Source organism: Procambarus clarkii, chromosome 11 (assembly GCF_040958095.1).
Source record: "Procambarus clarkii isolate CNS0578487 chromosome 11, FALCON_Pclarkii_2.0, whole genome shotgun sequence".
In the NCBI taxonomy this organism is placed as follows: domain Eukaryota; kingdom Metazoa; phylum Arthropoda; class Malacostraca; order Decapoda; family Cambaridae; genus Procambarus; species Procambarus clarkii.
In genome coordinates, this window is record NC_091160.1 from 17,905,842 (window position 1) to 17,933,588 (window position 27,747).

Sequence of the window (27,747 nt, forward strand, 5' to 3'; positions counted from 1 at the left end):
GGGAAAGTTGTTGATTAAAAAATTTTCCTCTTTTAATATGATTTTTTAAAATACATACTACACTAATACTATTATCTTCGACCGATATAATAACATATGTTTTTCCAATTGATTTAATAAATAGTATAGCTACTAATAAAATTTCTCCAATTTCCTGAGAAACATTTAATTTTAAAATACCGTTACTGGTGATACTCAACATATTTGTATCACTTTTATTTAAATAGATTACAGATATTGTTTGTAATGAGGATAAATTTGGTTGTGTTACCGCATTCTGTTGAAATTTTAATCTACCCTCAGGTGCTACAGGGGGGGATGAGAATAAGAGAAAACATTCTTCTTCCAGATTGGGAACTTTTTTCCATAAATGAGGTATAATCTGAGTGTTTAGTACATTCATGAAGTTTGAATTCTTTATTAGTATTTCCTCTCTCGCAAATTTCATTAGTAATTGACGCATCCAATAAGAACTTGGCATCTTGAATGTAGACATTAATTGTGGCTGTTGAAAAACACTTGGGGCAATATTTATACTCGATGGGAATATTGAGAATCCAACAGAAAAATCCTGAACATTGTAAACAATAGTAAATTTTTGTATTAGATATATCCAACATTATATTTTTTAAATAATACAAAAAATAACTACAATGAATAGTAATAACGGCTTACAACATGAAAATAACATACTTTTAGAATTAGATAATTTAATAATTGAACAATATATTGATGAAATTGATAAAATTTATAAAAATTATGAAAATTTTTGTTCAATATCTCGATTATATTCGTTATGTTCTAAAATTATGAATATATTTAATATAGCCTCTATATTTTTATCTATTTTATTACCATCACAAAATTATAGTTTAATTTTTAGTTTAGTCGGTATATCATTAAATAGCATGTTTAGTATTGATTTGCGTAAAGAAAAACTTCAACAAATTGTATCTGTATATTATCTCTATATTATTCCTGATTTAGAAAAGTTTATTTATGATAATATAAGCAAAGATATACGACAAATTCGGAATTTTCAACATGAGATAACTGCAGGGAACATTAAGAACAAAATTAGTAATATTAACAATAATAATATTAATAATAATAATAATCCTAGTCTTTCTTGTTTAGATAAAATTGCTCAAATGAAAGAAATTATAACAAATAATTATACAAAATATATGGGTGAAATGTTTTCTGTGCCTGTAAGCTTAACTTATGTAAATTATACAAGTATTATATTGTGCTTCAGCACATATATATTCCTATTCATTACTATTCCTCTAATACACATATACTTACCCCCTCTAATATAAAATTTTTGGTAAATATATAAAAAAATGGATGAACATGTTATTGATCAAATATTTAGTAAATACCTAAACCAAAGTGATTTGGAATGTATAAAACAGGAATTCAATCGTCCTATTTTTAATCCACGTACGCAACGAGAAATTATAACATATGTCGAAAATGACGATGAAGAAACCAATAAACAACAATCTTCTCCTCCTATATCCACACTACAAAGGCGCAAAAAACGTTTATTACTTAACCCATCTAGTTTGAAGAATTACAAGTGTACGTTTGAAAAATTTGGCCGTTTTAAGCTTCAGCAAGTCGGTCGGGAGGCACCGGTTACACCAGATTTGATAAATATATATAATGTATATTTAAATCGGGATGCCAATTTAAAATATATGACGCGTCTAACCAACGTTCGAACACTAAACAAGTACATCGTAGGTCCCATTCTTGGACAAGAAATGCGTCTTCCTCGTACATCGGTTAATTTACGCCATAACAATAAGCCTATTTTAGATAGCCGTTTGATCGCTCAGACGGTTGCTAGAATATGGAATTTTTCTCAGTCTGAACATGCTTACAAAATTTTACTTATATACCATACAGGTCTTCGAGCCAAAGAAGCCAACAATGTAACTTATCGTAATGTTGTAGATGCATATTACCCAGCCACTCAGACTGTTGTTTTGCCAGTAGTATACAGTAAACACGGTAAGGATCGCAACATTCCCTTATTAAAAGGAGGGGCTTCCACTTTTTTTATTCAATACCTCATTCCCTATGCAAATAAGAAGATGTTACGATTAACTCTACTGAAATATCCTGGGACAAATATAGCTGATCATTTGGATAAACCTATTTTTGATTCTAGTTACCAGAGTACACATAAAGTTTTTAAAAGTTATCTTTGGAAAGTTGCTAAAGAAAGAAATCAGAAATTATCTCCTAATGAAGAATATAGTGTTCAAGAAGATTTAAAAGGGGCAGGTCTCCATTCACTCCGAGCTGATTTTGCTACACGTACTTTTAACACTCTTTCAAGACAATTAGGTAAGAATCATATTTTACCTTTTAAAATTATTAGTGAAATTTTAGGACATTCAAACGTTAAGGAATTTTTAAAAAGTTATATTAATCAAGGTGAAATAATAATGGAAAGTGGAAATGAAGAAGATGAAGAATTTAGTGGTGAGGGTGGCGTTGGTGAAGTTAACCAATTGCTTACAAATGATGAAAGTATTCACTGGGGTAGCAATGCACGAATGGCCCTACGACACCGTTATCGTCATATGAATGTAAATACAATCTCTAATTTGGAAGATCACACTTACCCATTGGCATCTAAAGAAGCTTCACCAACCATAAATAATAATTCTCTATCAATATCTAATAATAATAATAATAATATACTTACTAATACAATTACAAATAACCCTATTGATAATATTGGTACAACTATTACTATCGATACTGCTACGACTAATGCTGCAGTTAATAATATTAATAATAATATTATTAATAATAATAATAATGATGATAATAATAATAATAATAATCGAATCGTTTATATATAAATAAAAAAAATATGTAAATATATAATTAAATATATATTATACTATATATAACATGCAATCTTCTAACATTTATAATATATATATATATATAAAAAATGGACAATAATTGTTTATTGTTAGCTTTCAACTACATTCAAAAAACATCTTATGAACCAAATGATAGTTACTATAATCCCCGTCTTTATAAAAATCATATTCTTTATGAAGCTTCTGTTTTAGTAGTAAATATGTCTAATGGCTTTTGTAATGTAGATAAATCAGCTTTTCATTTCCCTCTTAAAAATATTTATACATCTCTACATTTAAAGGCAGATGAAGATGAAATGATTAGTGATGATGACGATGATGATTTGAATAAGTGCCTAGAATTGTTAGTAACCAAGTTTAATGTAAAATATGCTTGGGTTTATGGAATTAATCAAATCCTTTTTAAATTACCGGTATTGCAGTATCTTACTGTCTTTAATATAAGGAGTTCAACTATCTATAAATTTGGAGAAGAAATTAAATTAGATGAGTATTCCATACCAAGACCTATACAAGTTTATAATAAACGTAATAATTTTCCACCACCTTCACATAGTATAACTAATCTTTGTCAAATGCTCTCCCAAAATCTAATTAGAGGATATCAAGATTCTTTGAAGACTATTAATTTTTATGCAGATAGTAAAAAGAACCCAGATTGTAGACATTTACATTGTTCTTTACATTTCAAAGCCACCAAGAGCAATTCAACGTGTGCATGTTTATTAAATGAAATAAATCGCCTCATTCTCATGTTTTTATCCGCCAGTCAAGATCTATATTTAACCGAATACAAAGAATATATTAAATGCAATCCAAATCACAATGAACGCTTCTGTCAATTCATGGCTGGACGTGAGGTTGAATTCAAACTACAATCTCTACTACTCAGTATGATTTATCCCGAAAAATTTCATTGGGACTGTTATAGAAATGAAAATGGGATTTATGTGTCAGTAAAACTAATAGATTATCCAAGGAAAAATATAGATAAATATAAATTAATTAAATGGCAAACTAGTCAATTTTCTAAGCTTATTATGACGGAAAAATCAATCAACCATCGAGATTCTAATTTCATTCAAAATATTATGATATTTTTGGGGTTTGATGAAATATATAATGTACATTTATTACCTTAGTAAATAAAAATGGAATCTATTATTAATAGTAATTTATATTTACCTACATCATCTGATGATTACTCAAGAATACTATCTTCAGATTCAATATCGTCATTACCTTTATTTTCACAAATTTCTTTACAACCCGAACCCGAACCCATACTTGAACCTGAACCCATACTTGAACTTGAACCTGAACCCATACTTGAACTTGAACCCGAACCCATACTTGAACCTGAACCCATACTTGAACTTGAACCAAGACCTAAACCTAAAATGGAACCAGAATCAAAACTAGAACAACAAAAACAACCAGAACTAACAGATTTGCCATCTCCTAGACCACATTTCCCCAAAAAAGATAGAGGTAGTTTATATAGTCATGTATTTGATTATAAAGTGAAAAAGAATAATAAAGAATTACGACGATATCTATTGAAAATATACATTCAACAAAAATGTTCTCCTAAAAACAATGATGATGAAATGTCTAAATTTATTTATGAATTTGGTAATCAAAATCTAGACGATATGGATGATGAAGAATTGAAAAATATTATAAATATGATAACTTTGGTACAAAATATATTATCAGATCACTCTTATGTTAAAGACTTCTTTCAATTATTTAAAAATGTTTCTGAACAAATTAAAGACATTGCTCTCCAGAAATATCCTCAGTATTTATCGTCAATAAACCTGATTTTTAAGCAGATTATAATTAGTTTACAACGCATTGAAAATAACAAGAATGAACATGTTGACAAATTATTAATGTTTCTTTCATTAGACATGAAAGATATGAAACACTATCAACCAACTTCTTCTAGTACAATAATAATACATGCCTTGGTTCAAACTGGAATAAGTTTAATTATGTGTGGTATAATAGAATTTATTAATAATCGGGGTAAGGTTCAGGCAGAATACGATGCCAATCAATTCTTTAATTTAAAAGAACATGATGAAGAATTAATGGAAAATGTTGAAGACAATGATGATAATCCAATAAGAAAAAGATTCAAACCTTCTTCATAAAAAAAAATATTTAAACATCATGTGTTCAAACATCAGGTACCTTAGAAAAATCTTACAATACATTATGCCTACTATACAGTCCATCTTGGATACATCAGTGACAATGAAACAGAAGTGAAGTGCATGTTGTATGATTATATAAAAGGAGTTGAATATCATCTGAGCCTTCAGTTTATTAGCAGTCAGGATGCCCTCCGCATCCTCTCCTTAAAGACAAACTGACATAATGGGAAATTACTTGGAGAAAGCTGAAACGAACCCCAAATCTAGAAGTCCAAGTCCCTTTTTAGAAGAGGAAACAATGGATGGTAGGTAATAATACGAATATATAGATGTTTATATACATTTTTTACAATATACCTTTTTTTTTCTTATTTTAATAAATGTTTATATTTCTTTTTTTTTTTTTTTTTTTTTTAGAACAATCTACACAGCAGTAAATGTTGCCCCCCCTCCCGCCTGAAATGGTTATAATAGAGGAAGATGATGAACAAGAGACGAATGATTTTGGGATATTGGAAATGGAACTCTGTATTATTAAAGAGAAGAATGTCGAAGGTGAAGAGAAGACTCACATAGTGTTCCAGATGCCAGCTAAAGTACCAGATTTATTATTAACGGGAGCGGATCCAAAGAATAATGTGTCTCATCAAGCAAGTACCTACAATATTCTCATGGCAGATGTGTCAGGATCAATGTTCATTTACTGGAATGGTGTAATGACAGGGTGGAACGAATATGTGGCACCTCATTTGGTAGGGAGAACGAATCTGTTCGTGTTTGGCAGTAAAGTTGAATTAAAACGATCAGAAACAAACCTAATAAATAGTGATTTTGCTAATGGTCAAACAGATTTGACTGGTGCCCTACAAACTATTGTACATGAGGTTTACCAATGTAAGGAGAGGTATATCAAAGTGTTTCTTATTACTGACGGCCATCATAATACAACATTGATTCAGCCAAGTCATGTTATTGACAAAATGAATGAGGTTGAGAATAAGATTTGTGAGGTTTTTGTGTTAGGTGTGGGATGTGACTTTCCCGTTCAGTATAGTCTGGATATAAGGTCGCGTTTGCACAATGGTAGTACCAATATGCCTTCACTTTTCTGGGCGAAAACGTCAGATGAATTAGAGGAAGAGATGAAGAAAATTGGTGGATACATATCTGATGGAACTTCACCGATCCTGAAGTTGTCAGTGAAAGGTTTCTTACTGCCAGGGGGTATAGCCAAGGACAAATTCTACCTGAATGAGTGGGTATATTTTCCCTGTGAACAAGAACAAGTGAAACAACTTAGATTAATATATGGTAATAATGGATGTCACATTTCACCCCAGTTTCGTCGTATATCATTATTTGAGTTGAATGAAGTATTTCGACAATGGAATTCGGTTATTATTCAAATTAATAATAAGAAAGAACCAGTTCCTTCAGATGTATTACCTTTAATGGAAAGAATTTTGAAATCAATTCAAGCTAGTGAGGAACTCAGTAGTAGATCTATTCGAGATCGGTTAGAACAAAAAGAATTTAAAAAATATGAATTAGAGTTAAGATCCTTGCTTAATAAAATAAGAGTAATATTAACCACTGAAAAATTCCAAAATGAAAAAGATCTGGCTGAAACTATTCTGAGTACAACAGTAAGAGGTGGAAAATATGAAACTAAATGTCTTCAGATGAAAGGTCATTCAGATGAAGATTATAGAAATGATTGTAAAATGTTCATGGAGATTTATGAAGAACAAAAAAAGTTGATAATGCGCATTAAAAATGATCCAGATGATTATTGTCAAGTAACAATGACCTCCACTATATCTGACTTGCAAGATCGAGATTTCCCCACGATGTTGAATAGTAATAATAAATATGAGTTTTTAAAACTGTTTACGATCTCTGGCATTCCCGTATATACTCCACATAGTAACTCTGTAACAATCAATCCATGGTCATATAGTGTTAGAAGTATACTGAAATGGCCATATACTATCATGAGCCAGGTTGCCATAGAAAAGAGCAAAGTAGTGGAGTTGGTATCTGATAATAACTTTAATGCCATAATCCCGATCTTTTCTCAAGATGCTTCCCAAATTATGGCCCCATTAATGGGTACAAGACTCTACGCGATGTGTGCGACTTATGCAATCACAAAAAATCCATACATTATTGATTTTGACATTCACATGGCAGCTTTAGGAGTGACCTGGATGAGGATTCTGTTTGAAAACCCAACTCAGCCTAGGCCCGAGTTTGTGCGATTGCGTATTGCACACATAGAAGCAACAGCAACATCGGGGTATCTCCACCGACCAAGTTTTAAGAAATATTGGCAAGTGCTTATCAATGACACGGCCCAAGCACTCATGACAGAGAGTTTTGAAAGAAAGGGGGAAAAACCCATAAAATGTGAGTCACTAATTAAACCTATGTTTATACTTTACTTACATCAACGAAGTGATGAGACTCCTCTAGAGGATAAAGTTGTTATCAAAGTTGTGAGGATGATTCTCTTAGAATACATTGGTCGTTGCCTTTCTAAATATAAGAAACAGGAAAAGAATTCCACACCCTTCACTGATTTCTTTGCCAAAACACTTGTTGATGAAAAGCTTAAAGAAGAATGGGTGAAGAACTACATTGCGACCTCAGAAAACCTAACCCTTAAGGATTTTTATACCTTAGAAGAGGTTGAGAAGACAGCCAGAAAACATTTTAAAGACGAGGACATGCAAAATATTAAGGAAAAGTTAAAACAGATCCCCATAGCTGTGGATATGAAAAAGGTAGAGAAGCTACGGGATGTTTTTCTGGCTGGAGATATATCTTGGTTTTCATTGCGAATTTTTGCTAAAGAAGTTGGTCTAAAGGAAGACGTTATTGACAATATGTTTAATGAACACAACGTGTTTATTTATACTGCACATGCTCTACAGTATAGAGACTCTCGTGAACGGCTAACTTCAAATGTTAGTGATAACGTCCAAGCTTTAGTGACTCAGCGGGTTCACCAGGAGAATTGTCTCAATATTTACAAGGAGTTTGAAAATATAATTGTTCAACATAAAAATGATTTGTGGTTGCAGGAATATTTATCAACACACAGAGAAATTGTGCGCCCCATGACAAGGTCACAAATCCTAATAGAGGCTTCTGGACGAGGAGTTCAGGTAACAAATGATACTTTTGAAGAAGTGTATAAGAAATACCGACCAAATGTAGGGCTGTTGGGTAATGCTTGTCAATGTCGAAATTGTCCTTTTTACCTGATACCCAGTAAAAGGTATAATCAACACTTACATTTAGCACGTCATTATTCTTCAAATTATCCTCATCATTTGCACTCGGCAGCCTATTTTTGCAGGCATGAAGACATAGCAGATGCTATCTTCTACCAAGAGTCTATTAGTAAGTCTCAATTAGATAATGCTTTCATTGAGGACCTTACATTTTTACTAAATATATATCAAGAAATGGCCCCCTACTGATGATTAATTATTTAATAATTCATCCAGGGCCACCCGATGTGGGTGGGCCAACTCAATTGTTATTATTGCTGTGACCACCTCTGTTGATTTTCCCCTACCTAAGCTTTATTAATTAAACTTGGCTCGTTAGCCAAGGTTAATATTAATATTTAAGGTTAGTAGTAGTATCTATCATTCATGCCCTATTGTACTCACTACACAATTTTATGATATTAAATTGGGTGGTACTGTTTTTTTTTATAATATAATTATTGTATTTATGTATGTAGTTAGGAAAATATATTTATTGGAATGGTTGATTTCCTTCATTTTCCCAGAGCATCTTCACACAAATTTTATAGCATATTAACACAAACAAGGTTAAATCTGGCACACACACACACACACTCAGCTTTCAGCCTCTGATTCTGCTATTGAGTTCAATAGGTTCTTCTCTTCCATTGGTTCATCCCTTGCTAATGATATTCCATCTTCCAGTACTGACATTAAGGACTATCTTACAGGGAACTATCCCCAGTCTCTGTACCTAAAGCCTATTAGATCTTTAGCCCAAGTCACTTGAACTCCAAACCTTTCCAGATATTCTAAAAAAAGCGAGAGTAACGCCTGTTCCCTGTTGAGTTATTTGTGGACCTGCGTAAAGCTTTCGATACTGTCAACCTTCTTCTTAAATTACATCATTATGGTGTCAGAGGACACTCCCTACAATACCTTAAATCCTACCTTACTGACAGGCTCCAATGTGTTTCTGTGAATAATACAATTTCTCCCACCCTACCCATCAACATTGGTGTTCCCCAGGGCAGCATACTTGGCCTGATCCCCTTGCTCTAAATGCCACAGTAAATACTGAGCTAAATAAAGTCCATCTGTGGCTAACTGCCAACAAACTCACCCTTAACATTGACAAAACTTTCTATATTCTGTTTGGCAATACTCATCACATCTTTTCTTTTTACCCATTAGTTTTAAGCTGTAGTCATTAATGTTTTTCCTGGCCGAAACGCTTTGCGTAATAGTGGCTTTAGGCACTGTATGTACTAGCTCTATCTATAAAGCCAACAAACTTTGTAAATCTCTTTATGTATGTACCTTACCTAAATAAAGATTATTATTATTATTATTTATTAGATATTATGTACCACGCCCTGCCCTGGTGACTCTCTATTACTCCCTTATCTATCCATATCTCAACTATGGTATTTGTGCTTGGGACTCTACTACCCAAAATCACTTACGTCCTCTAATTACTCAACACAAAGCTGCTATTAGGACAATATCCAATTCTAGCCCCAGACATCACTCGGTACCCAAATCCCTGAATATGTTAGACATTAAGTCACTGCACATTCTCTGTTTTTTCAACAATGTTCCCCCAAATAAAAATTATTATTATTATTATTATTATTATTATTATTATTATTATTATTATTATTATTATAAACACTTTAATAATAGTGGATATTCTATTTTCTAGTTCACTCTCTTGTTGGTTGGTGGCATCTTCTGTGTTAACATCTTACGCTCGCTCTTGAGGTACTAGTTCACTCTCTTGTTGGTTGGTGGAAAATTCATTCTTCTGTGTTAACATCTTATTCTCGTTCTTGAGGTAAATCAACTCTTTCTTTTTCTTCCTCCCTTATATATTCTATTTTCTAGTTCACTCTCTTGTTGGTTGGTGGAAACTTCTGGTAGATAACAACATTCTTCTGTGTTAACATCTTATTCTCATTCTTGAGGTAAATCAACTCTTTCTTTTTCTTCTTCAAGTGTGTTTCCATTCTTTTCAATTTTTTAATCAACTCAGCTTGTCTCTGCCTAGGGTTAATCTGGGAAAGCATCTTCGTACAACTTTTTCTTGGAAGGGCAGCAAAGCGTGTGTGGTGGGCTGGCTGGATGGCCGTCCGTTAGTGGATGTAGTGAGAGTGGCCACGGATATTTATATATGTGGCTCAGCTAACACAGTGCTTCCGGCAACCAGCTATTAGTCAGAACCGGGACTTTTATGTGGTACTTATTACTATCTAGCTTATCTAGGCAATTCACAAACACAACGAAAACAACATATGTCCCATACAGTCCTGCCCTTTCGATAACCTACACTGAATACACTGAATAATAATTACCAAGGCAAAATTTAAACAAATTAAAACATGCACACTTTTATTTAATGAAAATTACAGTGGAATTAATATGGAATGAAACATGTCAACCCTTTGTGACCATTGAAAAAAAAAATCCTTATTCTTGCATCTTTCATATTGTTAAGCTAAACAATGTCCCAGGTTCTTTCCTAAGTCATGCATTTGAAAATAATTTAGTTTTATTATCTTCTTAACATGAAATGTTTTAGGATTGTTGTTATGGTAGTTTACATATATTATGTGTTTCTTCATACCCTAAAAAGATCAGAATATTTGCTATGATATATGAATCTTGATGATTCACCCTTGTTTGCTTCATTACGTGTTTGTTAAAATTCCTAACCTCCCATTGAATCCAGTTATATTTATTTTTAACAAGAGAGTTTAGAATTGTTACGCCTACATCCATTCCATTTATGTTTCTCCTACATTGCCAATGTATTTTCTCGGGCCAAACCATACTGAGCAACAGCGCTTGCAGTTTGTATTCGACTTCACGTTCAGCCATATATTGGCACATTCGTTCCTTATCCCTATGATTACTATTAATGTAATCTTTATATTCTGTCGTATATAGCTCTTGACTAGCCGATATGAACATAAGAGTAAGGCGGTTTATTTCATTCAACAGACAAGCACAAGTTGAACTACTCTCACCTTCTAAATGAAAATTACACTGTAGATCATTATTGCTGTTTTTATTTGTGGTATAGAAGGTAATACTCTTTGTGGAATCCTGGTATCCATTAATCAAATTTTGGGCGAGTAAATGACAAAGATTTGTAATACTATGTAAAACTGGTGGAAATGTATAAATATTATCCCGACGGTATAATACATTTCGATATTCATTAAAAGATTTATTTATTGTTATTTTGTCTCTAAATGTGTGGATGTTCTTATTTCGGATATCGAAGACTGCCAGATTTTGTAAAACAGGTAATTGGAATAAGATTTGATTATTTCCATAGACCCAGACATATTTTATATCATATTCTGACACCAGAGTTTCTAGACAATCGCTTAAGTTATTTAATTCTTCTTGATTTTGGTTTAATTCTTCATCTGTTATTTCATCTTTGTTCGTTTTTGTATTTATATCTAGATACCTATTAATACATTTGAAGGGGAAATGAAAGACCGATTTATCTACATAACAATAACCATTAGCCATATTTACTACTGAAGCAGAGGCTTCGTATAGGATATATCGTTTATGGACATATCCATTCGATTCAGAAAAAGTTTGTATATAATTAAAAGCTAATAGAAAACAATTTTCCATTATTATTAAACCTCTATTTTTTTTAAAGAAACAAATGTATATAAGTATAGTTTAATATTATCAGATTATATAGTTTAGTTTATTGTTCATAGCGTTGTTTATAATAACAATACCTGCTGGTCTAATTGTAAAACTTATTGTTCAAAAATTATAAGTATAACCGTTAATCAATGCTTTTTGGGGTTCAAACCAGCATATGTTTGATATTCTGTTAAAATAATTTTTTTTATGAATTTATTATAACTAAAAAACAATAGGAAAAAAAGAAAAAAGTAGCAATGGGGTTAATAAGAATTTTAGTTGCTATAATCCTAATTATAGTCGTTATAATAATTATTTATTTACGCGGAAAACGTATCAATGTCAGTAAGGCTATCAGACATGATCCGATTCATGAAACAACATTACAAACCACCATTAGTCCAACAACAACAACAACGTCCTCTGAAGTACTTCAAGAAACAACATTACCATCCACCATCAGTTCAACAACAACAACAACAACAACAGAGTCCTCTGAAGAATCTAATATAATCATCTCAAAGTTGGAATCATTATTCTCCCCGTTTATCAGAGATATAAATACCTATAAAGGTCTCGTAATTATTCCTAAACCACCAATTTCGTATAATCCTAAGAATAGAATCGAAAGTGAGAATACAATCATTAAGCCTTTTAATAACTTCCTTTTAAATTACAATAAAATCCACAGATATTTAGATAATAATATTGTCTCAAATAACACAAATTATGTATGGCAAAATTCTAGTTACGGCAAGGGATATTATACCAAAAATCCAATTATTTTAATATTTCCTTGGAATATTAATGATTTGAAACCTAATGTTTATACAGATCAAAGTGAAATACAAGATGTTAAATTACAAAACCATATAAATGCAGTACGGACCAAATCACATAATAAAAGAAAAAAATTCGACATGGACAAATTGTGGATATCATGTACGCATGCGGCAAGTCAAGATATATTTATTCAGGGATTCTCTAAGTATGATTTTCCAATTAAAGAAAATTCATTACCACCATTTGTGGTAATGAAACTTGAACTTCAAGATGGTAATAATGAGGTGGAATGTAAAATGGTGGCTAAGAACATTAATTCCTCAGAAACCTTTGCTAACATTAAATTTAATATCTATGTGGAAATCTCGGAAGAAGAACAAGAAACAGGAGGAAGATCAGGACTCCTCCCTAATATAGTTTCCGATTATGAGTCCAGAAACGTAATATTCGAGAGAATGTAAAATTATGGTATCCTGTATTCAATGCAAGAAATAATTATTTTGAATGCTGAAAAATCAACATTGAATGTCCTATTCAAAATAATGTGCGTTTCATTTCATTTCAATAAGATAAAATTAACATTGGACTTCAAAATAGGTATTTTTTCTCACCCCATAAAAAATGAGTGAAATTGTTAAAACAATCTTGAGTATGGTACATTTCCCTGAGGATGGGACCTCAGGTTTAAGAGAACGTATAAATATAAAAACTTATTTAAACAATGTTTCTGCTAAAGATGATGATGAAACAAGAACAATCATATTACTAAATAAATTGTTTCATTTATTTGATCTATCTGATCGATACATAAAATTAATAACTAAAACATATCCTCTTATTAAAAGTCAATATCAACAAAAGGAAACCATAGCTTTATTAAATAAACAATATGTTGAGTGTAATATGGAAAAAAAATTCCTAGAGACTGTGATAGCAGAAAAAGAACGCGAAATACTCGATTTAAATAAACAAGTTGATAAGTTTACAATTGAAATAGAAAAACAAAAAAATATAATAAACAATTTAGAAATTGAAAACAATAAATATGAAGAAGAATTGAAAACCCAAATATTTAATTTACATCAATTAAATGAATGTGAAGATAAAATTGAGGAAAAAGACAAACAAATAAAAGAATTAGATAATAGAAATATAGAAAAAGATAAACAACTAACTGAAAAAGACAAACAAATAACAGAATTAGATAATCAAATTATACAGTTAAATATTCTAATTAATTCAAATAATACTGAAATAAAATCTAAAAACGTTGAACTCAATAAAAACCTACAACTATGTACCACACAATTATCTGAACAAAAACAAGAAATAAATAGAATAAATGAAGAATTAACTCAAAGTTATAGACATATTAATGAAAAACATCAACTAGAAGAAACTTACAAAAATGAACTTGAGAAATGTAACTACGAAAAACATGAACTAGAAAAAACCTATATGAAACAACTTGAGGAACAAAAACAAGCCCATCAACGGCAATATAAGGAGTTATTATCGCTCAAAACAAAAGAACTTGAGAAACATCAACACGCAGAAGAAACTTATAAACAACTTCAGGACCAAATACTAAATAAATATAATGAATTATTGGTGAATATAAACACAATAAATAATTCTAATAATACATTATTTAATAATTTTTAAAAAAAATCTATATTATCAAATGATGATATAACTGAATGTTTTTCAAATATATTGTTTATAAATAATAGTTATTCAAGTGAAAAAAATAAACTAATTGAAGAAATAATAATAAAGATTATTGATCATTTTAATACAGAACACAAGAATTATATTCAACAAGAACACACAAATAGAATGGCTAAGTTAAATGACATTATTAACAATAGTAATTATAATAATAATGATCTACAACCTGAAAATATAGCAAATACATTATTTACTAACGAGGAAGAAAGAGGGTTATTTAATCATATACTAAATAGTTTAAAAACTAATATTACTGATGAAATAGTAGAAAAACACAAAAAAGAATTAATGCCTTATGTTGATTTAAATGTTGTTTTAAAGCGTCAGTTACAAGAACCAAATTATTTGGCTAAAATGTTAGTAGATGAACTTGCATCTATGGATTTAGTTAAAGAAAAGATAATAGAACAACTTGTGGATTTATACAAATATACAAAAGAAACAAATTATGAAGTTATAAAGGTATATACTTTTATTACAATTATATATACAATTTATCAGAACGAACTTAAAAAAGATTTTAGCATACGAAATATAAAACACTTTTATGTAATTATCTTGCAAGTGATTCACAAATCATATGGTGATACTTCTAAAATATTAGCCATTCAACAAATGCAGGAATCAGAAAATTCGATATTAAAACAAACAAATAAAGAAATGAATTCTAAAATGTTAGTCATGGCTTCTGAATTAAAAGAATCGAAAATACATTTGTCGATGATTAATACAATTGACGTTTCTTCAGACTATGATGAAACTCTAGTAGAAAAGTTCACTTCTATTATCAGAACTATTATTAATGAACTCGATGCTTACCTATCAGAGAAGTGCCGAAAAAAGTATTTGTTATTAGCATTCGATCAGATTAAAGTAAAAGAAATATTTTGTAGGAATAGTGTTGCCAAAAATGAAATGAAACAATTATTCTATTCTCTTTCGAATCATATTTCTAAATTTATATTCTGCGCCCAGTTCTATAAAAATCTTGTTACGGTAATAAACGATAAAATTCTTATGCCTTCTATTCAATTAAACCTATATTTTTCACAAAACCTATATGACATCGATACTATGAAAACAGCTTTATTAAACTCCCAAAATATAAAGAAAGCTATTAAAACCCCTTCTGTTTTTCCCATTATATATAATATTAAGGGTTTAACACTGATTGGAGAAAAAATTAACATTAACGACGATGAAATTTACAAAAACCAAATAGTGTCTATTGATAACAAGGATAACAATTTAAAATTACTTACATTATTGAACAGTGATGATATTGAACAAGAAAAGAAATGGTTTATTGAAACAAATAATAAAGAAGTATTTAAATGTAATCGGCGATGAAATCATTTTAAAAACAATTTCCTCTCAGAAAGTTTCATCACAGGAAACAACAAAAACATCAAAAACATATAAAACAACAGATTCAGGGACAAAACAAAAAGATGCCAAACAACGATCAAAATTAAATACCCAAGACAGACGAAAAAATGAAATATTGACTCTGAAAAAGAATCAAAGAGGAAAACAGTTCATGAATAGGAGAGGAACAGATGGAAAGCAATTGGAAGAGGAAGTTGATATTAATCCAATAAATGACCCCAGTTCATCAGTTGAAGGTAAAGAATGAGGATATTAAACCAATAAATGACACTAGTTCAATAGTGCCAGAAGAAAAGAAGGAGGTTGAAAAGGAAATAGAAGAGGATGTAATAATGCTAGACGAAAAGAAGGAGGTTGAAAAGGAAATAGAAGAGGATGTAATAATGCTAGACGAAAAGAAGGATGATAAAAATGACTTTTTTTTTTTTGGGGGGGGGGATAATAATAAAAAAATTAAAAAAAGGAGTAGCAGGTCGGGGAGTAGGCAAATTAACTCAACTCCAAAAAAAGAGGGAAAGAGAATAGAAAGATTTTAAGAAAACATTCAGCCTTTGATTATATACTACTTATCCATTAAATTATGTGTTTATGATCTAACAAAATAATCAGAATTAGAATTTAGTAATCGGCCTATATTAATAAAAATATAGAAAATATTAATGAAAATAACTTGTATTGATTCAGCAACCTATGGTGGAGGGAGGGGGATGGGATAGTGGTATAAAAGGAGAATTTCTGCCTATTTAAGAGTCACAAACCCTTGCTCTCTCTCCAGCTCCAGTGTCAGGTGTACAGTCTACTGAAATTAAGCAGTTTATCATTCAGTAGGGTAGTGGCGGGCGTCATTACAGTTTAACTATTGATCCATATGCAGTCATCTAGTCCAACAAGAATTACATAACAACAAGCTTCAATAATCAATTCCTTACCAGTTCAGTTTATGAATCAAATCATAAAAAAAAACACACACTCTATTTCTTATTGTTATAGTGCCTATATTAACTACTTATGTGTGCAATGATCAGGTACAGCCGAAGCTGAAGGTAAAACGATTGACTTGTAATTATTTGTCTCTTTCAGGTAAATTAACATTTAGAGATTGATTTTTTATTCATTATACTACAGTAAAATACAATTATAATAGTAATTTTAATTTATTGTTATTCGTTCTTTCCTCCCTCTATCCTCCCCCACCCCTTGTTTCCGAACTGATGAAGGGTTTCGAGATAACTACTAACTCTTCTGGGGAAGCAAAAGAACAAGCTGAAAGAGGTCAAGCTGCATCTGTCTTACTTGAGCAAATATCTTGTTTGGTTGAATCAACGGTAAAAGCAAGGTCATCTTCTTCATCTTCTTCCTCATTATCGTCTTTATCGTCGTCCTCATCGTCGTCCTTATCGTCGTCCTCAGACACATTCGAAAGTGACCGGTTGATTGACAAACTAAAGGGCTTGGTACTAAATAAGGCCATAAAGAGAAAGATGAAGAAGAAAGAAAAGGCACTAAGGAAGCTTGATTCTAGAAAAATCAAATGGCCATGGTCTTCAGATGGAGATGATGACACCAAGTCAGGGGAGGAATGGGAGAAGCAGGAGAATGTGGAGGAACGTGTCTTCGGTCAGGAAACAACAACAGGCACAGGTATGTATTTGTAATTAACTTTACTAATAAGAGAATTAATTTCAGTTGTTCGTTATTTATTTTTTTGTGATTAAAAGTTTTTTTTTTTTTAATCTGTGAATTCCTATGCTCTGTTAAAATTTATTCGGTAGAGAATATATTAATGTCTTTGTTATTTGCTACTACACAGCTCCGCAACTTCCCAAAAAGAGGTGTCGAAGTGACAGACACTAAATGGAAGATAGAAGCCATCATGGATAAAATCACACAGACTGGAGAAAAAAATGAAGAATGCCTGTATAGCAGAACCTTGAAACCGGTTTCTGAATGTTGTTGGCTGCATTGTGGTGGCTTATTTCCCCAAGAAAATACTTTTACAAAATAAGCATGAGTGGACAGTTCAATCAGAAAATAGTAGTTGTTAGTCACTCTAAATAAATAATTGGGGTAAAAAAAGGTAAAAGAATGAGATACTGAATATATTATATTATTTCCACAAATTAATTTATTTTATTATCCTACCCCAACCCAAATTTTTCCAAAAGGCTCCCAGGCCCCAACCTTTTTCTAGTATTTGGGCAATTTTTAATTCAAATTCACTTTTTTACGTAACTTCTTCAACCCAGCAGCCAAAAGCACCGGTGTCGAGCAATAGTGGGATCGCATCCATGAGTGGGCATCCCGTAGCAGTCATACTCCCCAATTTCATTAACTTTCTGTCGCCCACAAGTTAAGGTAAAGAAGCTGCGCTGAAAAAAAAATTGAAACAATGCTTATTGATGTCACAGAGAGAACATCAATACACCTCAATCCAAAGAATATTGATTAGAAAAAACGATGAACACCACCAACCTCAAGCAGAAGAATACTGATTTAATAAAAAATTTTTGGACCGTTGAAGGTTGAAGTCAACATTTTTAAAAGTGATATTTTAGATAAAGTGTTGAAAACCTTGTGATCAAACTCATGGCGGCGAAGTCCACCTAGTAATGTAATAGCTGGTTGCCCGGAGCAGTACTGTGTCAGTTGAGCCATATATATAAATATTCGTTGCCGCCGACCACTCTCACTCTTATATTACATCCACTGATGGCCAGCTTCGCTGCTCTTCCAAAGAAAAAGTTGTCCGAGATGCTCTCTCCTCAGATGAACCCCAGGATGGAGAAAGATACGCTGAAAAAAACCTTGAAACTATGCTGGGAAGAGGAAGAGGAGACACTAATATTGAATATAGAGAAAGAGTTGTTACAAATAATCCACGACATCAAGCTGAACAACACCAACCTCAAGCAGAATAATATCGACATCATCAAGCAGAATGAGACAATATTTTTGAAGACAGACCAAGAGTTGTTACAATTAATCAGCAAAATAATCACCAACATCAAGCAGAACAACACCGACATCAATCAGAACAACACACTATTGAAGATGATAGAGCAAGAGTTATTAAAAATAATCACTTACCTGAAGCAGAACTACACCGACCTCAAGCAGGAGATTGATGATTTAAAAAATGAAATAAAAGAGTTGGAAGGCTGAAACAACCCGCCTTTCTTTTGAGGAATTGATATGTGCAACCACTTGGAAGTCATATTAATTTATAATGGGACCAAAGAGCCAATGTTATTCAAAACTTCCGCACAGTGACTGACATAGTGACTAACGTGGGTACATCACCGACCTGAAGAAGAAGAATACAAACCTCTGGCAGGAGATTGCTGATTTAAAAAAAAAAAAAACTTTCGAACAGTTGAAGGCTGCCTCATTTCATTTTTATTTCCACTGTAATTTTCACTAAATAAAAGTGTGTATGAATTATAAAATATATTGCTTTATTTTTTTTTAATTTTGCCTTTATTATTCTAGTGTACATAGGTAGGGGAATGGGGGCACCTTTTAATTTCACTGTAATTTTTCACTAAATAAAAAGTGAGCCCAGAATGGGAACAGATGTAGTATAATTAAAAAGTAAGATGATAATGTCAGTATGGCTGGCACTAGTTCCGGTGAGTGTCAGTACAAGTTGTCATATGTCGGTATTGTGAAGACTGTCTAGATACGTGAAGGTGGGTTTGGAGTTATCCCACGCTGGGCTGGATGCCCATTCATCTTTAAAAATTCGTATGTACAAAGTAGTGGGTAATTTTTCTTCACATTTAAAAAAACTACGGATAGTTAATTGGATGAGGGTATACTCACACACAACATATTTGTGTTTTTTCAGGTGGTAACTTAAGTTGTTATCACACCCATTAAACAAAACCAATCCATCATCTTGAAATACTACTTTAATATGGTCTATTTCAATTTTTTCCTGTGATGAGGCCTTCGACATCAAAATCACTTGATAGGTATTTTCAAGCTTGACTCCATTATTTTGTCTCATGAATAATTCATATTTTATTCCCCACTTTAGTAGTATTTCTTCAAGTTTTATTAACATAATCTTTACAGATTCAATTTCCCATATTTCATTGGGGTTAGTAGGGTTGGGTTCAGTCTTTACAGATTCAGCTTCCCATATTTTGTTGGGGTTCATTGCTTTGCCTGTAGGGTTGGGTTCACTCAGAGCCTTATCATTTTCAAAATTTGCTGTTGTCTCGTTAATATCAGTAATAATGGTGATCTATTTCAAAGCTGTGAATGTAAAAAAAAAAAAAAAAAATATGTTAAGGCATATGTAACTTAACTGATCAATCAACATTTTTATCTAAGATAGTATAAGGTGATGCAGGACTAATAATTAGAGTAAGACCAAACAAGACCCTACCTTACCCAAACTAAGTCAATATAATTATATTATCTTATTATATTATAATATTATCAAAGTGGACTCACTAGATACAGCACAGGACTAGGGTTGTAACTGACAGTTGAATTCTTTTATATCTATCTTTTCAATTCTGACTTGAGGAGTAGGAGGATGAGGAGGAGGAGGAAGAGGAGGAGGAGGGGGAGGGGTGAGTTAAATCGCCTTCAAGTATATAAAAGCGTTATGCCCAGTATTATTACCTCAGTGTTAAGTGGTCTGATGCAGCATGCATATATCCATAGTGATAACTATTTAATATTATTTAATTGTTGACATATACAACAACTATGGATTCACCACTTTCTATAAATATGTTAATGATGACCCTTGATAACATATACCAAATCAAGATGAAAGAAAAACTTCCAGATACATTTGGAGCATCATTTCAGAAGATGATTTGCTATGCTGAAAACAGTTTAAAGTCTTCGGAATTGTAAGTATCATTATTATAATATGTTAATAATATATATCATATATATATTTTTATAATATCCATGCCCCAATAAATTATTACTTCTTATTTTTTTTTTCTTTTGTTTGTAGGTATGAAAATCTTTTAAAAACATTGAAAGAAAAAAAGAAGATAAAAAGAATAAGTGCAAATGTCCCACATGGAATCCTATCCCCTGAAGACGACCCTGCTATTCTTCATGATATAAAGGTCAACTGCTATGGCCCTGATGACACAATCTACAACAATGATCCTGAAGTTCGAAAAAATGTTCCTCGTGGTGTAACACTCTTGGAGTTTAAGGGACAGTTTGATTTAGTGATCTTTGCCAATAAAAAATTTACTGGTGGTATTGGTGATGAGGATGATAAACAACCGGAAACAAATGATCTCTGGAAACAATATTGCTTAGAAGATCTCAGTACTACTACTTCTAAAGTAGTTTGTATGACTAAAGTGAATGGTGAATCAGCTCATTTCAGTGGCAGATACATTAATGGTAAATTTTTTTTAATTACTGGGAGTAAAAGTGTTCATATGTTAATTGGAGAAAGGGAAGACATTGAGCGGTATGATGGAGAACGTTATGTTGTTGCTAAAGTTGTGGCCAGATCACTGTGGGATACATTGAATAATATGGATATTATGAATCGACATTTGGTATATAGTATCTTACACTATACTAAATGTACAGCTGTGTGTGAGCTTCTTCAACCTGACAACCAACATATTGTTAACCTCAGTCACTTGGATAAGCATCAACTCAACGTTATCTGTTTTACTCCATTGTACAACGAATATGAAGAGACTAGCCTTCTTGCATTACCTCCACACTACACACTCAACCTGTTTACGGCATTAGGCTTTACATCTCCTGCCTATTCAATAATTGAAGCTAAAGATGTAGTGAAACACCAGAATAAGGTAGGCAAACAAAAAGTCTATTGTACAAGGAAGTGCCAATTTATATTGTCACATTTTTCAATACAATTTCTTTTATGAAACTATATTATTAAATTATTTTTACAGGTGCGAAGTGATCTTTACAAAGAAGGTGAAGTTTTTTATTTTTTAAATGAGAATGAAGAAACAATTGGAATGATAAAAGTAAAAACAAGATGGTATGTAATACTTAGAGCCTTGAGGGAAAAAGCAGTTTATTGTTTTTTATCCAAGAAAAAAAACAAGCAAAATTGGAGTTTAGAGAATAATATTCACTTAACTCAATTACGACTAAATGAAATTCAGAAATGGCTCAAGTTCTCGATTTATATTTTACAAAGATGTAAGGTGAGTATGATGGGTAAAGCACCTACCTACTTTGTTTTCATAAAAAGACTCTCTTAAGAAATTAATTATTTGAAAAATTAGGTTGAAAAATAAGGGATTTATAACACTAATAAATAATTATCATTACTTTCAGGAAATGGGGACAAGTTTTCTACAGTGGCTAAATGAAAAAGTAGAAAAAAAACATATTGCTGTGGAAGATATTAGACCCCAATTTCCAACAATATGGAGCAGGTTTCTTTTTGAAAAAAATTTGACCGACAATTTTGAAGATGATGAAGAAGAAGAATTAGGTGGTTAGTTACCATTAACTTTATTATACAGCTGAAGGCATTGGGAAGACAACCAACTCGAAGTCTATAGAGACAAATTACCGTCTTCATTACTGTCGAGAAGTGGACTAGGGACAATTAATTAAAATATGTTTTCTAGAAACACCTGTGGTAGGGATGACATCTTTTAGACTGGAATTTGTATTGATTTACACATGATATATAAAGTGTTCATCAATAAAAATAAGTACGTAGTTAGGTAGTAGTATTTTTTTTATCTGGGACGTGAATTTTTTTTTATTTTTTTTTTTTGGGGGGGGGGGCGCCCAGGTTGAGTGTAAAAAATGTAGTAAAATTTCCACAATTAAAATTTCTATTTTTATCACAGAATTTCCACTTAGTTCCCTATATTTTTCTTACCATTATTTCAGCTTTTTACTAGGATCTGGTAAAGGATTTCAGCTGATAAACTCTATAGTCCCAATTTTAAGTCTATGAGTCAACAGGAAGAGGAGGAGGAGGAGGAGGAGGAGGAGGAGGAGGAGGGGGGAGGGAGATTGTGTATTATATAAAGAGAGAGAGAGAGAGAGATGCCTCTCTCAGTCACTAACTAGTCAGTCTAATACAACACTCACATTCTGTTTTCATAGCAATGAGAGAAGAAAAAAATCGTTTGGAGAATTTTAAGGACTGTAACTTCAGTGTAAACAGTCATGTACTTGCAAAGGCGGGTTTCTATTATACTCATAAAGCAAATCTTTTAGAATGTTCAATGTGCCATTTTCAAATTGATGCCACGAACGTAAACAAAGATGAAAATAGAATCATTGCTTTACATAAGAAAGAGAAACCAGAATGCACATTTAATCAGAACGTGAAAAGATCTATTTCTAAGAAGTTTGATTCATATGACAGTTTACGGTTTGAAAAGGAACGTTTGGATACCTACATAGATTGGCCACTTGAATGGTTAGAACCATCTGATTTGGCTCGTGATGGCTTTTACTATCTTCGAACAAATGACCACGTTGCTTGTGTCTTTTGTCGAGGCATTGTTGGTTCCTGGGAAAGAGGAGACACTCCCAGAGGCGAACATCAGTATCACTTTCCCCATTGTCAATTCATTCGAAACCAACCAGTGGGAAATTTTCCACTGATATTTAATGAAAAATTCGAGGGTTATTCCATTCCACTGAGAAATAGTAAAAATTCGTCCTATAGACAAGGAACAGATGTCTGTGGTCTAAGTCCTATGACAGACAATGGAGTTCACCAACATACCATTGCCAAGCGAAAAGAATACTTAACACTTGAAAGTCGCCTAGCAAGCTTTAACAATTGGCCTGAACGTGTAACACAGAAACCAACTGAATTGTCAGAAGCTGGATTCTTCTATTGTGGTTTAAGTGATCATGTGCGCTGTTATCATTGTGGGAATGGACTTCGAAACTGGGAAACTGATGATATACCTTGGGATGAACATGCTCGCTGGTACCCAGAGTGTACCTTCCTCTTCTTGATGAAAGGAAAAGAATTCATTGATCAGGTATGTCAGCTAAGTAACTTGAAATGAAGGTTGACTATTATTATTGTAATCTTTATAAAAGCCATTTGTAACATTACCTTTTTTTCAGGTTCAAGGGGAAAGGCCACCTTATGAGACAAACCCTTCAATAACCAATATCAATGAAGATCAACACAAACTTATTAAGGAACTAGACATAACTAAGCACCTTATTTCAATGGGTTTCCAGGAAGATCATGTGATGACAACGTATCATAATCAACTCAAAGAGAAGGGGTTACCTTTCTTTGACATTGCGTCATTTATTGAAGCAGTCTTACAGTACATGGAAGACGAAGTTAGAAAATGTCTAGTAAATAAATTGGCATTGGCTGAAGTTGATGTTGTCCCAAGCCCAGCCATGTCTGATAGAAATGAGTTGGCTTCTGACACAAACCAACAAGTAGAATCATCTACAACTTTAATGGAATTGGCAATGGCTGAAGTTGATGTTGTCCCAAGCCAACCAATGTCTGAGTTGGCTTCTGACCAAAACCAACAAGTAGAATCATCTACAACTTTAATGGAATTGGCATTGGCTGAAGTTGATGTTGTCCCAAGCCAACCAATGTCTGATGGAACTGAGTTGGCTTCTGACCAAAACCAACAAGTAGAATCATCTACAACTTTAATGGAATTGGCATTGGCTAAAGTTGATGTTGTCCCAAGCCAACCAATGTCTGATGGAACTGAGTTGGCTTCTGACCAAAACCAACAAGTAGAATCATCTACAACTTTAATGGAATTGGCATTGGCTGAAGTTGATGTTGTCCCAAGCCAACCAATGTCTGATGGAACTGAGTTGGCTTCTGACCAAAACCAACAAGTAGAATCATCTACAACTTTAATACAGCCTATAGTAGATGAATTGGCATTGGCTGAAGTTGATGTTGTCCCAAGCCAACCAATGTCTGATGGAACTGAAGTAGAATCTACAATAGTTGATGAATTGACATTGACTGAAGTTGATGTTGTCCTAAGCCCACCAATGTCTGGTGATTCTAACCCACAACCATTATTTGGTAGAATAACTGATCAAGTTACCACTCTCCCAAAGTCAGAAGGTACAATTAGACACAGAGTGATTGAGTGTAAGATTTGTATGGAGAATGAGAGTGAGTTAATGTTTTTACCTTGTAATCACATATGCACTTGTTTCAAATGTGCAACAAACATATCCACATGTCCAATTTGCAGAGCTTAGATAAAATATACTATTAAAGCAATTATATCATAGTAAAAAATGTTTTATATGTGTGATAATGATATGATATGTACGATTCGAGAGCAATACTGCAAAGCCTAACATGTTTGAATTTATGGAAATGAACGTACAGATGTGCTGGTGGCTGAAGGTGCTGAGGGAGACCATATTGAAAATACTTCATACCCAAGACTCTTCTAAGAAATTAGAAAACATCATTGTCAAGAAAGTTGTGTTGGATACAAAAATATGTCCACACCTACAGTAATAAGGATGATTTTAGACCATTTACATAACATAATGTATCCTATCTATCAACCCGGCTGGAAATATATGAATTTCAAATCCTATTATTCCTATAATAAATACCTTATAATTATTATTGACGAAATATTATTCCTCTCCCCAGATATAATCTCAGATGAGGAAAAGTTGTAGTTTAGTTATACCAATGTGTGTGTGTGTATCCTTTCAAAATACATATTTCTATTTTTTTTTTTTGTCTTTAAGGTAGTATAAAAGTGTCACTAAGGTAGCCTGCAGCAGAACACAGTTTATAGATTAATTAGTGGTAGAGTCGCAATCCAAGCACACTACACTACATACTACCTCTTGATATAACTTTCTAGACAGTGAAAGTGAACAAACAAGCAGTACTATTCAATCTCTGGCGGAACTGAAGAAGCAAACAACCATTCCACAAACTAGTCAAGCCAATCAACCAACTTGTCTGTCAACTGATCTACAACCACCCAACCAATCTGTCCATCAACTGGTCTACAACCACCCTTTTTCTGTTGGAAGTTTCTTTCTAGGGAAGTGGATAACAATTGATCATATAAAATAAGAGAGCACATACTGTTTTTCATAATGGTTGCACCATATGAATTTGATGACATGCAATTGTCAAGGATCTTTAGTATGTGTCTCAGGCAGAACATCCACTTTCGCTGCTACAGTTCCAGTGGACCCATTGCCTCTGAAATTAGCAGCACCCAGAACACAACAGCAACTATTGCTGAATATTAATAAGCTGAAACATGAAAACCATATTATTCAACAAAATTTGTCAGTTTTGTATGAAATGTTTAAAGAACAGGAGAAACAAATTTCTATGTTGAGAAGGGGTATAAGGGAATGGAGCATCCAAAAAAGTTCCTTTTCCGAAACCACTATCTCCTCCTACTTACTCAACACACCCACCATCTCCTCCTCCTCCTCCAATTAATTCTCTCAATCCATCATCGTCCCCTACAATTTCTATGAGAATCAGGTAATTGTCAGCTGATCGTAGAATTATATTAAATCAATAATTAAAAAAAAAAATGAGTGAAATTGTTAAAATAATCTTGAATACTATAACATTCCCAGACAATGGTTCCTCGGGTTTGAGAGAACGTATATTCATAAAAACTCTTATTAACAATTTTGTTGTTGTGAATGATGATGATAAAAGAATAATTTTATTATTGAATAAAATGCTTCATTTGTTTACTATCTCTGATCGATATATTAAATTAATAACTGAAACATATCCTCTTAAGAGTCAGAATCAACAAAAACAAACAATAGCTCATTTGAATAAAAAATGTAATGAATGCGAGAATGAAAAAAGTGAATTAGAAATTAAATGTGGATATCAAGATGCCACAATAACAGATTTAAATACAAATGTGAGAGATTTAGAAGTTACTATTGTGCAGCTTACAGAGAAATTAGGAGACCAAGAAAATGAAATAGAGAATTTAAAGAAGGAAAATTTAACTCTTCAAGATAATCAAAATAATTGAAAAATAATCTAGAAGATCGAAATAATACTGAATTAATGAAGCTTAGAATTCAATACGATGATGAAAAGAAAAAGTATGAAACAGAATATGCATTTTTGGTAAATGAGAAAGATAGACAAATTCAACATATCTCCGAAGACAAAGACAAACAAATAAAAGACTTAGCTGATGAAAAAGAAAAACTAACCGATTTAATAAATTCAAATAATACTAGAATAAGATCAAAAAACGTTGCACTCGAAAAGGAACTAAAAAGTGCACATGAACAATAAACTATAAGTCGTCAACAACAAGAAGAATTAAATATGAAAATAAATATAAATTTAATGTCTCTTAAGGAATATCAACTAAAATTAGCTGCATGTGAAAACGATATAAGTATCCAGAAAATGCAATTTCTGGAATGCCAACAAGCCTTACAAAAATGCAACTATGATAAACAATCAGACCAAGAAGAATATAATAATGTATTAGTATCCCAAAACCATTATGTTCAAGAATGCCAACAAAAACTACTAGATTGTGAAAATTCTAAAAAAATAAAGTATGACGAATATAATACATTAGTAAAGAATATAAATGAAGCAAATAAATATAATATTGAAACATTAGAGCGACTTTATACAAAACCTACATTATCGAATAGCGATATAATTCATTGTTTTTCAAGCATATTTCCTTTAAATGATGATAATGAATCGAAAGCAACAGGAAAATCACAAATTGAAGCAATAATAAATAAGTTCATTCATCAGTTAAATACCGAACGTGATAACTACATTCACGAAGAACGTGAAAAGGACATTAAAGATAGGATTTC

The 27,747-nt window shown here is 32.2% G+C and overlaps 1 protein-coding gene across 1 annotated transcript; it reads left to right on the forward strand.

The window, feature by feature from the left end:
* Positions 1-23,021: 23,021 nt before the first annotated feature.
* On the forward strand, positions 23,022-26,927 carry LOC138363571 (baculoviral IAP repeat-containing protein 7-like). The gene is made up of 3 exons (XM_069322928.1): positions 23,022-23,915; positions 24,004-24,366; positions 26,742-26,927. Exons 1-3 carry the CDS (start codon positions 23,022-23,024, stop codon positions 26,925-26,927), a joined length of 1,443 nt encoding a protein of 480 aa, XP_069179029.1.
* Positions 26,928-27,747: the final 820 nt, after the last annotated feature.